This window comes from Peromyscus californicus, unplaced genomic scaffold (genome assembly GCF_007827085.1).
Source record: "Peromyscus californicus insignis strain IS unplaced genomic scaffold, ASM782708v3 Scaffold_11__1_contigs__length_118956290, whole genome shotgun sequence".
Taxonomy (NCBI): Eukaryota; Metazoa; Chordata; class Mammalia; order Rodentia; family Cricetidae; genus Peromyscus; species Peromyscus californicus.
In genome coordinates this window covers 11,884,052-11,898,009 of record NW_026294402.1, presented here as the reverse complement: position 1 = coordinate 11,898,009, position 13,958 = coordinate 11,884,052, and the positions used below count along the sequence as shown (strand labels likewise).

Here is a 13,958-nt window from a genome sequence, read left to right as displayed (position 1 = left end):
CTGCATGGTCTTCAAACAAAGGAGTCACAGACTTGTGCCATGGCAGTGGAGGGCACAGGGCAGCAAGCAAAAACCTTAGAGCATTACATGCATGCCCATCCTTGTGACTGGCTCAGAGCTCCAAAGCATAAGCACAGTAACTCAACGAGTTGAGTCATGGGGGGCTCTGTAGGAAGAGCACAATCCTAAATCTCACAAGAGCTGCGACAGGGAAGGGGGCCGTTTGGGAACACTGATGCAAACCCACAGGCCCCCTCACCAACATTCAAGCCAGACGCAGCCTCTTAGCATCTATGGCATGCATTACCATTATCCCCTGAAGGAAAATCAACGTTTGCTGCTGTCCGAGTGCCACGTGTGTGGAACAGGTCTCTCCATGTCACAACTGTCACCTCCAAAGAAAGCTTTACACGCATGGGAACACAGGGTGGTTACTCAAAAGCAGACTTACTCTGACAACATACTGGTAAATTATCACAAGACTGGCAGCCATGGACATGTTGGCAAGGAACGAAAGTATGAAGAGATTCTTCAGCTCACGAATGAAGACCAAGAGAATTATAAACGGGAGAAAGCAGAGCATATAGACCCTGAGGTCCACACTTCTTCTCTCACACGCCTGAGACGGATCTGTGCTGTTGGAAACCAACGCTGTGCTCTCCAGGAGTCCTTCATGAACCTGCAGTACAGTCACAGAGGAGGACGGAAATTACCCATCAGCTTACAGTCACGAGAGAAAATAAAACTCACATCCTCTATGATCAAGCGCCGTGACAGTGGTGACTAGTGAGGTCATCCCACAGTGTCTAACTGTGACAGTGGTCACCAGTGAGGTCATCCCATAGTGTCTCCCTATGGCAGTGGTGACCAGTGAGGTCATCCCACAGTGTCTAACTGTGACACTGGTCACCAGTGAGGTCATCCCACAGTGTCTCCCTGACAGTGGTGACCAGTGAGGTCATCCCACAGTGTCTAACTGTGACACTGGTCACCAGTGAGGTCATCCCACAGTGTCTCCCTATGACAGTGGTGACCAGTGAGGTCATCCCACAGTGTCTAACTGTGACAGTGGTCACCAGTGAGGTCATCCCATAGTGTCTCCCTATGACAGTGGTGACCAGTGAGGTCATCCCACAGTGTCTAACTGTGACACTGGTCACCAGTGAGGTCATCCCACAGTGTCTCCCTATGACAGTGGTGACCAGTGAGGTCATCCCACAGTGTCTAACTGTGACACTGGTCACCAGTGAGGTCATCCCACAGTGTCTCCCTGACAGTGGTGACCAGTAAGGTTATCCCAAGGTGTCTCCCTACAACAAGAGTGACCTGTGAATTCATCCCACGGTGTCTAACAGTGACGGTGATGACCAGTAAGGTTTAGCCAGTGTACATAGTAATGTGCACTGCCCACAATGGAAGGAAAACTTCTGCCCAGGTGACAATTTCCAATTTCACACTTCTGTGGCTGCTGCCCGCCCTGCCCACGTGGGTGTTCCTTGCTGCCTTGGGCTGTTTTCTAAAGTCTGACTGCATGTCTTTCTGTTTCCCTTTATGATTCTAAAAGACTTTCATCATTCTAGTTATAAAAGACAATTTCCCTTTCCAACCAGCCAGGGAGCCACTTTTTCTACCTCATCTTCTTGTGCCTTAAATTTTCCATTAAACTCTGGCTGGAACAGACATTGTTTCATAAGAGAAAGTCATTAAAAGTCTTTAGATGTTTCCTCCCTCTCCCGCTCCCCACCCAAAATAAAACCCTAAAATTCCTACCCGGTGATAAAAATCATTACCAAAGGTGGCCAACCAGGTGTGGCAGTACATAACTGGAAACTCAACACTTAGAAAATGAGACGCCAAGACCCGAGTTCAAGGCAATACACAGCTAACAAAGCACACGCCAGGGTAGCAGCTGTGGCCTGAGACTGAGGGCTCCGTCTCAGGAAAATGCCCGGTGGACTCAGTACACGTCAATCGTGTACACAAGACTTCGCAGTAGTTACTCCAAGGTGATTGTAAAAGTTATAAACATAAAACCACAAGGTATTGTTCCTAGATTCAAACAGGGCTCGTCGGCAACTCTCTTGGGAGAACTAGAAAGACCCAGCCGTGACCAGTCACGGTGGCACACATCTGCAGTTCCAGCACTTGGCAGGTAAATACAGGAGGATCAGGAGGTCCAAGGCCAGCCTGAGCTACACAGAAAGTTCAAGCCTGGATTAAGTGAGACCATCTCAAAAAACAAGTAAAAATGGTGGGGATGGGACAACAGCTCCATCACTGCCGTCTCGCATGATCCCAGACTCTGCTGCCATCACGTTCCATATGAATGACTGCAAGACAGCATGTGTTTTCAGACCCTTTTAAAACAACAGCAACAGTTACTGGACCTTAGGAATAAACGCTCGCCTTCTTACCTCCGGCTTCCTGCTGCTGCCTACCATCCTATACCTCCTTTAAAGAACATCAACAACACCAAGGATGTGACCCCCAGTATCTATGTGCATACTTTTGAGATCTAAATTTGAAATAATCAAGACACAGTAAGCCAGACCACATTCTGGCCCCCCAAAAAACCAAGCACGGTTGATATAATGTCAGGTATAATAATACCAACAGCAATAACATCAGAAATCCAACTTGTCAAAGAGTCACTAAAGAAGAATTTAAAAAAAGACTGCAAGTGAAACATGCCTTTAGCTTCAACCATGGCTTCCACAGATGAGCCATACAATAAACAAGGCATCTGAAGGAAACGTCTCACTGACTGCAGAAACATACTCACCTGTTTCACATTTTCAGCTAAGAAGACGATATAGACGCTGCAGAATCCCAGCTGTGTTATCACCAGAAAAAAGTCAACCACGTTCCTGAAAACACAGTCCCACAAAGAAGTGTCACTGGGAACTCTAAACAGGTAGCGTTTCTCTTTTTAACTATTTTAAAACATTCTGCAATACCATTTTTTTTTTTTTTACTTCCTAAGATAACGACCATTTAAAATATCTGTTTCCCAGGAAGTTCACATGTCAGCCAGCAAGGCATTAGACTAGGATAGTAAAAGCACGCTTCACTCAGTTAAAAGGCAAAGGTTTTTTCCAAGACAGGGTTTCTCTGTCTAACGGCCACAGCTGTCCTGGAACTCACTCTGTAGACCAGGCTGACAAAGATTTTTTTTTTTTTTTGGTTTTTCGAGACAGGGTTTCTCTGTGTAGCTTTGTGCCTTTCCTGGAACTCACTTGGTAGCCCAGGCTGGCCTCGAACTCACAGAGATCCGCCTGGCTCTGCCTCCCGAGTGCTGGGATTAAAGGCGTGCACCACCACCGCCCGGCTTCTGACAAAGATTTTTACATCAAGTCCTACTTCTGTGATTCTGCTGTGTAAGAACGGCTGCTTGTAAAACAATTTCACAGAACTCTGTTCAGGCTTAGGGTGTGGCTCACAATGCAGCCTTTAGGCCAGTGTGCCCAGGGACCTTTGTTCAAGCCTCAGCACTGGAGAAAAACGCGTATTTTAGACTAAACCTCTCCCCCTACTCTCAAGACGTTCCACACACCATCCCAGTGTATTTCCACCCTGCCGGCCTCCTGTTGTTTACACACAGAAGTACACTTGCTACTTCCTAAGTCCATAAGAATGCAGAACACAAGAGGATTGGAAGCATGAATCAACCCTCCAGAAACATCTTTGGTAAATTTACTATGTTCTTATTTTATAATGAGATGCTCTGGAAAGTTCCAAAACATAAAACAGTTATGTAGAAGGAGAGAGCAACTATTGCCAGACATCTATGCGACATCATTTGGATACAGCAGGTCCCAGGTACTGCATCCTGCATACTGGACTTGGAGCAAGGGGTGAGCACAAGGTCTGAATGACTGACTGATGACTCCTGTCAACTGCCATCAACACCATAAAATAGCAAACAAGCAGTGACTAGAACCAGAGTCTGTCCACTGTAAAAACCACTGACTATTTCCCACAACTTTGTCATACTTTATGTCTTACTCAACGAAAATAGTTAAAAATCAGCATAACTTCAACACACAGACATTAGGAGCAAGGCCAGTGCTCACCGGCCCCACGCTGCCTGCCTCTGAAGGAAACTCCACGGGCTGGCCTCCATGGCAAAACTCACAGTGTCACTGTACCCCAACGTTGACTTCTTAAACCTGCAATTTAATGGCATACACACAGAGCAAAGTATTGAATTGGTCTATAAGGCCATTCCATGAAAATAGCATCAAATAAATAGAGATTTGTGAACTCAGGATATACATTAGCAGATTTGTTTTCAAAGTGTGAATAAATATCTGTGTACCCATGAGCATGAGTCAAGAGATTTCAAAATATCATCTGCCCTGTTGCAGGCATACAAAATTTTATCTGCTGCTGTAGTTTTCCTATTTGTAGGACTCAGACAGCTTTGATGTAAATACTTCAAGCACCGCAAACTAGCAACTGTACTGGTCATCTGAAGAGGACCCATCCTGTGATGGCCCTGTGGAACAGCATGCAGGCTCTGCAATACAGTTCCAAATACACTGTCGTGTTTAGTCTTCAGAACACCTCCATGAAGCCAGTGTTCCTTCTCCATGCTCTATTCCACTTTCCTCTCTAGAGTCTGCATCGTTATTTAAACAGCAGACATGATATAAACAGTTTTATATTAAACCGTTTATATGAACATTTAATGAAAATGTTGGGGCCAGACCCCTGGTCCAATATAACATGAAGCATTTCATGAAGCAGAACTAAAAGGGGATATTTATTTGTCTAGGTCTGTCAGCCCACTTATCATTGTCACTAAAGCCGCTCTGTCCCAAACTGAATCACCAACGAACTGAAGACCTGGAGCTGCCACTTCAAATGCACAGCTGCGTGGCTTCCCCTTCTACTAGATAAAAGAACCCACCCCATCTCCCCAGCAGAGCACCTTTTGAATGTCTGTTGTCACAGGCCAGCAAGATGACTCAGCAGCTAAAGTACTTGCCAGAAAAGCCCGACAACCTGAGCTCAAGCCCAGCAGCCCCGGAGAGTGGAGGAAAGTGCTGACTCCACAAGTCGTCTCACCTTCACACATGCACTGTCATCCAAGTGCCCACATACATACAGCGTATACACACAGACAACAGTCAACACTAAAGGAAGTACAGCCATCATCCCTCCTTACCCACGAGTTCCTCATGTGTGGGTTAACCAACTGCATATGGAAAATTCATGAAAAAACATGTCTGTGATAATTACATACACAACTTTATTTTTCTTGTCACTATTTGGTGAACAGTATAGAACAATAATGTGCATAGCATTTGTACTGTATTAAAGATGATTATGGCATCTGGAAGGTTGGGCAGAGGTTGCATCATTTTATGTGAGGGACTTGAGCACGTGTAGGTATCCATGGGGATCCTGGAACCAGTCCTCTGAGAACACTAAGGGATGACTGCCCACAGATCCTGACCACATTCTCTACAGAAATGCTAGCCTGCCCCATGGTTATTATCTCAGCTGTGTCAGGTTGGAAGGAAACACAAGCTCTAGAGGCAAAGCACAAGAGATACACGAGACAAGGATGCTCTAAGCAAACATGAAGCTTTACAATAAATCAAAGAGACTTAATGAGTCCACATTTACCTCTGACATAGAAAGTGACTGCAACGTACCAATATGTGCATACAGTGGACGGAAATAATTCCTATAAACACAAGGCTGATTGGGCCAAGCTGTGGAGAAGAAAATACAGAAGATTTAAATATTCACTTTTAAAAACTGAGCGAGCTTATTATAAGCAGTGGGTCAATGGACAATTCATTTACAATGAAAAAATTGTTGAATCCACTGATTAAATCGTCACAGACATGAAGAAAATCAGTAATTCTGGCACAGAAATTATTTCAGGTGATATTTTGGACAATGATGCTAACTTGCCGACTTGGCCACTGAAGCCTGTGTTAGAGTAGACACTCAGCAGAGTATAGAACGCAATGTCACAGCCAGCTCAGGGGGATAAATCTACAGCATCAGTGTCCCACGGGTGTAGTACACACTGAGACACCCTGTCTAGACAAAAAAGATTTTTAACCTTCTAGAGATTGCTCTTGGAGAATCTGCACGTGTGTCAGGGACAGTAATTAGGAAATAATTCTTTCAAAAAGTGGTTCATGGAAAGTTTTAAGTGTGTACTCGCGCCAGACTCCAAGTGCCTGGATCATGGCTGGGTAGCAGATGCAAAGGATGCCTGGATTATGGTGGGTAACAGGACCAGGCAAAGCTTACCTGAACAATCAAAAATCTAGTTACTTTACACACAGGACAGAAAAATGGGATAGCTACACCCTCCATGGAAATCAACCCATTTAAAAACAGCTCTGTGTAGTTTACTTCATCCAGGAACCCGCCTCACCACGACCCTCAAATGCAGCAGTTACAGCAACCGTCTTTAACACTGCTTTGATATTGGTGTTTAAAAGACGCTGGTACTCATTTCAACTATTCTTCTTATTTATGAATACTGCATACATATTATAATGACTCTAAAACACTAATGAGATTACACACACAAAAAAAATCCATTCCCTTAATACATTAGTTGCTGTGGGTACACTGCTTAAGCCTCTGACAACCCCCCAAAATGAGACATACTCATCTTCAGAAATTAAGAACTGGGTTAGGTTTGAAACTTTGTTGTTAAATATTAAAAATAAGCAATCACATATAAATGAAAACAGTAATTCTCACTCTGGGTTAGGCACCATGATTATTAGAGTTCACATAATTGTATCAGGACAACAGCCAATGGCCACCTACATGTAACCCATACTGGATGAGGCGAGATGGTGGCTTTCAAACATTTTCACAGACTGTATCTAGAGTGGAGGGCACACGGACAGCCTTACCACAATGCCGGCATTCTTGATTGCCAAGGGGAGCCCCAAAAGGCCGGTCCCGATGTTCCCCTTAAGCAGATGCATCAGAGTCTGCATGAATCTGGAAAGTGAAAATCATAAGATTTAAGCATTCAACCTAGGACCTAGGCAACAAACAAGTAATGGTTTCCATCCCACCGGCAGGCAAGAAGTCACCCTAGGATCAAATCCCATCTTCACTCATAAAAGGCAAGTACAGAGAATTATTGTGGAAATTAAATGAAATATGGGGCATATAGAAGAGTCAACTACAACTGCAGTTTTCTCCTAAGATGCTTTGCTGCTATGGTGTCAAGAACATTGAGGATCTGGCTGGTAAAACAGAAGGACTTGTTGGCACTGTCTAGATAATTATGGCTCTAAACATTTGATCTATGATTGCTACCCTAAAAGGAAGTTATAAAAGAAAAAATATTTATACAAGTTTTAACACTACCCTCAGGTAAAATAATAATTTGCTATCACGAGCTTCCTCAGGACTTAGAAGTTTCTAGGAGTGACTGGAGGTCATCTCCTTGACCAAGAAGAAACAAACTGAAACTAAGAGAAACTCAAACTTCAAACTCATGAAACAAAAACAACTACCTAGAGTTATTCGGTGTTTTTAGTTTATACTTGGTCAAATTTCAGGTGTCTGTGCTTAATCACGAAATCACTATTAAAGTAAGAATTCAATGATCACAAGGCACCAAAACATGGTTTTATAACCCATTCTACCAGTAGCTTGTCTCCTCATTCTGCACGAGCTCCTTCCCCTGAGAAGCCATTCTCCTAACACTAAACACTTCTGTCTTCTCACTGACACCGTTCTTTGAGGGACACAGGGCTGGACATCCATCAGCACTGAAGAAATCCCCACGCTGTTCAATGTCATAATATCCTTCTCTCCCAGACTACAAGCATCTAGGAGTCTATCTAAATCCTTAGTCTTCCGAATCATCTCTGTGTCATCTGTAGCATTCTGCAAACACTCAGACCTGGGGGAGACTAAGAAGTGCACACAGAGTCAGACCGAGCCCAGGACCCACGACCCTGACACTCACGAAATCCCATGCTGCCCATCCAGCTGGTAGTGCTTCTGCACAGGCAGGAGCGTCTGCTCCTGCTCCTCGTCTGACGTCCCATCGAAATTCTGCTCGTTTATCAAGGGCCTCATCACGTCCATATCTGCAAAACGGAAACAGTCCTGTACCACTGGCTGTCAAACTGATGTACGGTGATATCTCTCGAATTTTTAAATATCAGGAAGTATCAGGCTGCAGAGACGAGATGGCTCGCTGGATAAAACAACTGACCCACAAGCTTAAGGACCTGAGTTCTGATCCCTGGCACTCACAAAGCAGCCAGGGAGCCAGAGCAGCCGCTTGTAACATCTTCTCTAGGGAAAGATAGACTAGCAAGATACCATAAACCCTGAATTCAGTGAAAGATCTTGTCTCAATAAATAAAGTGGAGACAACCTAGAAAGATACTCAAGGTCAACTTCAGGCACACGCACGCGCGCACACACACAGACGCACGCACGTACGCACATGTGCGCACCATCTGTATTCACTGCAGCTGAGTATCTTAGTTCACCTTGGCCCCCGAGTCTTTTTTTTTCTTTTTTCTTTTTGCTTTTTTGAGACAGGGTTTCTCTGTGTAGCTTCCTGGAACTCACTCTGTAGCCCAGGCTGGCCTCGAACTCACAGAGATCCACGTGGCTCTGCCTCCCAAGTGCTGGGATTAAAGGCGTGCGCCACCACCGCCCAGCAAGCTCCCGAGTCTTGATATTGTCATAAAGAAACTTTCTATTGGATTATATATAGTGTAGAGGAAAAAGCTTAAGTAATATAGATAACAGTTCTTATTTTATCCACATGAAGTTTACAGGACAAGAAATGTGAAGAAATAATCAAACATATTTTCCACATCTGGTCAGCTTCAAATCACATTGCAATAGGTGAGTAACTGTGTTTTTAAATACTTAAAATTACAGTCATTCCAATGTTAAAAATTTTAGTATCAAAACATTCTCTTCTTTCTAACAATGTTTTCATGTGACTATTCCTCACTGTCCTCTTATTGCAATAGAAATTACTAAATCTGAGTTCATTAAGACTGAAATACAAAGCCAGGCATGGTGGCGCTTGCCTTTAATCCCAGCGCTCAGGACCCAGAAGCAGGCAGAGCTCTGAGTTTGAGGCCAGCCTGGTCTACAGCGTGAGTTCCAGGGCAGCCAGGGCTACACAGAGGGACCCTGTCTCAAAACAAAACAAACAGAAAAGACTGAAGTACAGAGATTTTAAAGGTCAACACTTTGATCTACCACTCACGGGAAGCTGGCATACTGGGGATGGAATAACTATAGCTAGAAATGATCAACCTCGCTCTTCAAACTCTTCATCTTAGCGTAATTTCAGGTTTAAACTTGCAACAACAACAACAAGCACTAACACCTTGTGCAGTCTTTGCACTTTTTCTAATTTTCACCACTTGCTGCAACTGCTTTTTCCCCCTCAAATGCAGACTCACTTCTATGAGTTACTGCGGAGTTCACACACATGGTCTCGGTTCACCCTGTGGCAGCATCCTTCCTAAGAACTAGAAAGGTCTCGAACTTCCACATTAGGGCTCTCATTTCCACAGCTGCACCAATTAACTCCTCTGAGCTGTTTCAGGACAGGGGGTCAAGGGCAGGGCCACAGACTCCAATTTCCTGGCCTGTTTGGCTGGTCACCTCTATCACTCTGTCTTTTAGGATGTCCTTGGTTCTTCTCTTCTCCTTAACTTTTTACTATCTGGACAGTTTTAAGATGTTTAAATCATGTGTGTATGTGCATCTGTACGTGGGTCTGTGTAAGAGTGAGTGCAGTGCCTGCGGAGGCTAGCAGGAGGCATCAGATCCCTTGGAACTGGAACTGCAAGGGATTGCTAGCCACCTGTATAGGTACTAGGAACTAAACTCAGGTCCTCTGCAAGAGCAGTGCACATTTTTAACAACTGAGCCATCTCTCCAGCCTGCCTTGACAGTTTTGATTGTTATACAATGTCTACCTACTACCTATGTGCTATAGTTCAAATGTGAAGTGTCCACTGGCTCATGTGTTTGAACACTTGGTCCCCAGCAGGTACTGCTGTTTAGGGAGACCGTGGACCTTTAGAAGTACAGCCTAGCTAGACGTGGGTCTCTAGGCAGGGCGGGCCTTGAGGTTCACAGCTCAGCCTGCCTTCTGTCCTGTCTCTACTTCCTGGTCCACTGAGAAGTGGGCAAGCAGCTCATGCATACTCCCACCAGGATAGGGCCACTGAAGCCATGCACCGTCTGCCATCATGTTCTCCCTGCCATGGTGGCCTGCAGTCTCTTCTGTTGCCATCTTGTGTTCTCTGTTAACCACTGTATCATTTTCTGGAAACCTTCTTCCCACCATGTCTCCATCTACACCTTAGATTTAGATCTGCAGACAAGACTGGCACTCACTACAGTTCTCTGACAGTTTCCTTGAACATCCAGAGTTTATGCCAACTAGGATGTCTCAGAAAGACCCCGGAGGGCTCGCTAGCAAACTGACATGCTCCACCCCAAAGTTTCTGACTCAGTATGCTTGGGCTGGAGCCGAGAGTAAGGCCTTGAGACCCTGATATGCTGGGGACTCACTCTGAGAACACAGTCCTAGCAGATTCTTCAGGAAGGAATCACCACTACAGTATTCTCCAAGGATTCATTCATTCAAAATCTAGGATACAAAGTACTGGGTTTCATATTTTCATACATGGTTCATTTTTGTTGATCTTCCCCCTACATGCCCTTACTTTCCTCCCACTGACTCGCCCCATCTGCCCCACCATCCCCCCAGGAGCCTCTCTTCTGCTTCCATGCACCCTCCTTCACACCCTCCCCAACCCTTCCTAAGACCTCATTTCCCCTCTCATGGAGACCTTTCTCGTTTCATGGCCTCTACTATCACCAAAATACTTATATAAAAATTAAGATTTAAGATCCACATATAGAGAAAGCCTGCACTGTCTTTTGGAGTCTGATATCTTTCACATAACATAATTTCCAATTTCACAATTTTTCTATAAGTGTCATGATTTTATCTTTCTTAAAGTTGCATAAAATTCCATTATTTTGTGTAGCCATAAATTTCTAGGGTCCCACTTGCCCCCCACCCACCCACAGTCCAGACAAATCTCTCTCACCCATAGTCCCGCAGCCACTGGGACCCAAGTAAACACACAGAGGTTTATATTATTTACAAACTGCATGGCCTGTGGCAGGCTTCTTGCTAGCCAGCTCTTATAACTTAACCCATTTCTATGTATCTATCAGTTGCCACATGGCCGTGGCTTACCGGTACTTTCACATCTTACTTCTCCTGGCGGTGCTGGTGTCTCTCTAGACTCCGCCTTTCTCCTTCCTTTCTCTCTCCTTGGATTTCCCACCTGTCTCTAAGCTGCCTTCCCATGGCCAAAGCAACTTATTAACCAATAGGAATAACATATATTCACAGCGAACAGAAAGACATCCTCCAGCACGTCCCTTTTTCTAATTAAAAAGGAAGGTTTTAGCTTTAATATGGCAAAATTATATATAACAAACAGTTATCAAGCAAGAATTACAGTTGCAATACCTCGTCTATTTGTATTTGGCAAAATTAAAGAAAATATTTTATCATTTAACCTATATTTCTGAGTGTAAAGTTTCATATCTAATTTACCTTTTATTGTAACCAAGAAAAATTATAACTATCTAGTCTTTAACTACATCAAAGATCCCAGAAGGATATAATATTACCTAAGTAAATAGGAAGTGCATTGTAAGCAACTTCCAAAAATCTAGAATGACAGAGACAGCTGGCTGCCTGGACAGTCATCCAAAGTTCCTCTGTACCACTGTGGCATCCATTTTCAGCCTATAGGCCTAGTCTCTCAGTCAATTTTCCCTGTGTCCTATAGAATGTCTGGCAGTCTCCTCTGTGAAGCAGGAACCTGAAGGACCATCTTGCCTTGTTTTGGCAGAATTTAGTGGTCATTTTTCCATGGGTCCTGTGTGTCCAGTCGATACAACATTTTGTCAAGCAGTCCAGGCAAGAACAGTTTCTTACCCAAATGGCTACCTTTTCCCATAAGGAAAGCAAATTCCATATGGAGTTTCTTCAATGTCCATCATCTTCTTTGAAGTAAATCAGTGCTGCCAGGAGTAGACATGTCTCACTGTCCAGAAAGTCTAAATTTTTAAAACATTTTAAATGCCATATTTTGTAGGTCTTTGAAGTGTTTGAAGATGGCCTACCTAATTGAAATATATCTATGTATACCTAGAAAACTTAACTAACATGACTTTCTTTTTTTTTCCAGACAGGGTTTCTCTGTATAGTTTTGGTACCTGTCCTGGATCTGTAAACCAGGCTGGTCTCGAACTCACAGAGATCCGCCTGGCTCTGCCTCCCAAGTGCTGGGATTAAAGGTGTACACCACCACCACCTGGCTAATCTGTATTTTTTAATTGTATATTGTAATTTTAAATGAGTTGTATAAACACAATACCTTAAACAAGAGTAGAAATATACATACAAGTCCCCAATAAATTCCTAAAATCACTAAGCTATTTCCGTGGATAGCAATTTAATCACATTAGTGTTTTTTTTTTAATCCATTCATCTATTGATGGACATCAGCTGGCTCCATTTCCTAACTATTTTTTATTGTGGATACAACATCAATGAACATGGTACCTCCATAGAAGGATTATTAAGTCTTTCAGGACTCTACACAGGAATAGCACAGCCAAGCCATGTGGTCACTCTATTTTTGGTTTTTATTTATTTATTTAAAGGAAAGTCTGTGGTATTTCCACAACACCTGCACCATTCACATTTCCACCAGCAGCAAGGTTACTCTTTTCCCCGTCCACACCAGCACTTGTTGGCTTTTGCTTTCTCTGCATTTGTCTAATGCTTCCCACGATCCAGCTATCTAAAGGGCTGGGTATAAAGTCCTCGGTTCATGCTTGCCTTGCCCTCCTATAGCTTCTCCCGGGTGTTCCAATACCAGACTCACCTTTTCAGTCACTGATTTGCTCTTTTCCCTAGACGGCCTAATGACCTACCTGTATCGGTTTTTCTTTTTTAACTCCTTATAGATTCTTGTGGATTTCACATCATGCACCTCAATCCCACTCATCTCCTCATCCCTTCGTATCCACCCTCCGCCCTTACAACCTCACCTGCAAAAATTTTTTAAAAATTAAAAATAAAAAATCTCATCACGGAAGCTGTAGCATGTCACCATTAGTCACACAGTATACCCTTTAGTCTATACATCTTGCAAATCTTCATTGCAATGAGTCACTGGTCTGCTTTGAGGCCTCTGGCTCCTGCTACCCTATCAATGCAGGATCCTCACTGGAATTCCTCTTGTATATCCTGTTGCTGTCCTGTGTCATGGAGATCCTGCAGCTTTGTATTTGCAGGAATGGCCCCTTCACGTGCTCCAGATCACAGATGGGGATGGATGTTGGAGTGGGCCGACTCAGAGCCCTGGATCTGGAACTGGATGACAGCTGACTTGGTCAGCCCACCAGCTCTCCCGCATCCTCACCACCAGGGTGAGTTCTCCAGCACCGCACCAACTAGCCCAGCTCATGCCAAAGGCAGCAGGTCTCCTGCTCTCATGCCCTCAGGGCCAGTTCACCCACACCTACACCACCACGGCCAGCTCTCCTGGGCTGCTCAGGGGAGGTACAGGGCCTGCTCTCCCAAGTTCTACAGCCAGGGAGAGGCAGGACCAGCTCTCCCACCTGCTGCAGGTGGCTAGGGGTTAGGGGGGTAGAGGGCATCTCTCCCTCACCCACGTCGCCACACAGCAGATGAGGGACGGGTCCAGCTCTCCCACTCTCACACCCTCAAGGCTGGTTCATCCGCCCCACCCCCACCCCCGGCACCAGAGCCAGCCATACTGTGTTGCCCAGGTGAGGTGCAGGGCCCACTCTCCCAAGTGCTGCAGCAATCAAGGGGCAAGGGCAGCTCAGCAGCTCTCTCTCGTGCTGCA

General features: G+C 44.6%; 1 protein-coding gene across 4 annotated transcripts in view; it reads right to left on the bottom strand.

The window, feature by feature from the left end:
* Slc36a4 (solute carrier family 36 member 4) overlaps positions 1-13,958 on the bottom strand; it is a 41,419-nt gene that overhangs the window by 15,024 nt on the left and 12,437 nt on the right. For 2 of the 4 annotated variants that reach the window (XM_052752931.1, XM_052752923.1), the window contains exons 2-7: positions 7,970-8,093; positions 6,897-6,987; positions 5,635-5,723; positions 4,074-4,169; positions 2,783-2,867; positions 452-679 (exon numbers count right to left, since the gene is read on the bottom strand). In XM_052752931.1, coding sequence (XP_052608891.1) covers positions 452-679; positions 2,783-2,867; positions 4,074-4,169; positions 5,635-5,723; positions 6,897-6,987; positions 7,970-8,093 — 713 coding nt within the window. Of the gene's footprint in view, positions 1-451; positions 680-2,782; positions 2,868-4,073; positions 4,170-5,634; positions 5,730-6,896; positions 6,988-7,969; positions 8,094-13,958 lie in introns of those variants that run through there. The other 2 variants (XM_052752936.1, XM_052752943.1) reach the window with 2 other exon arrangements.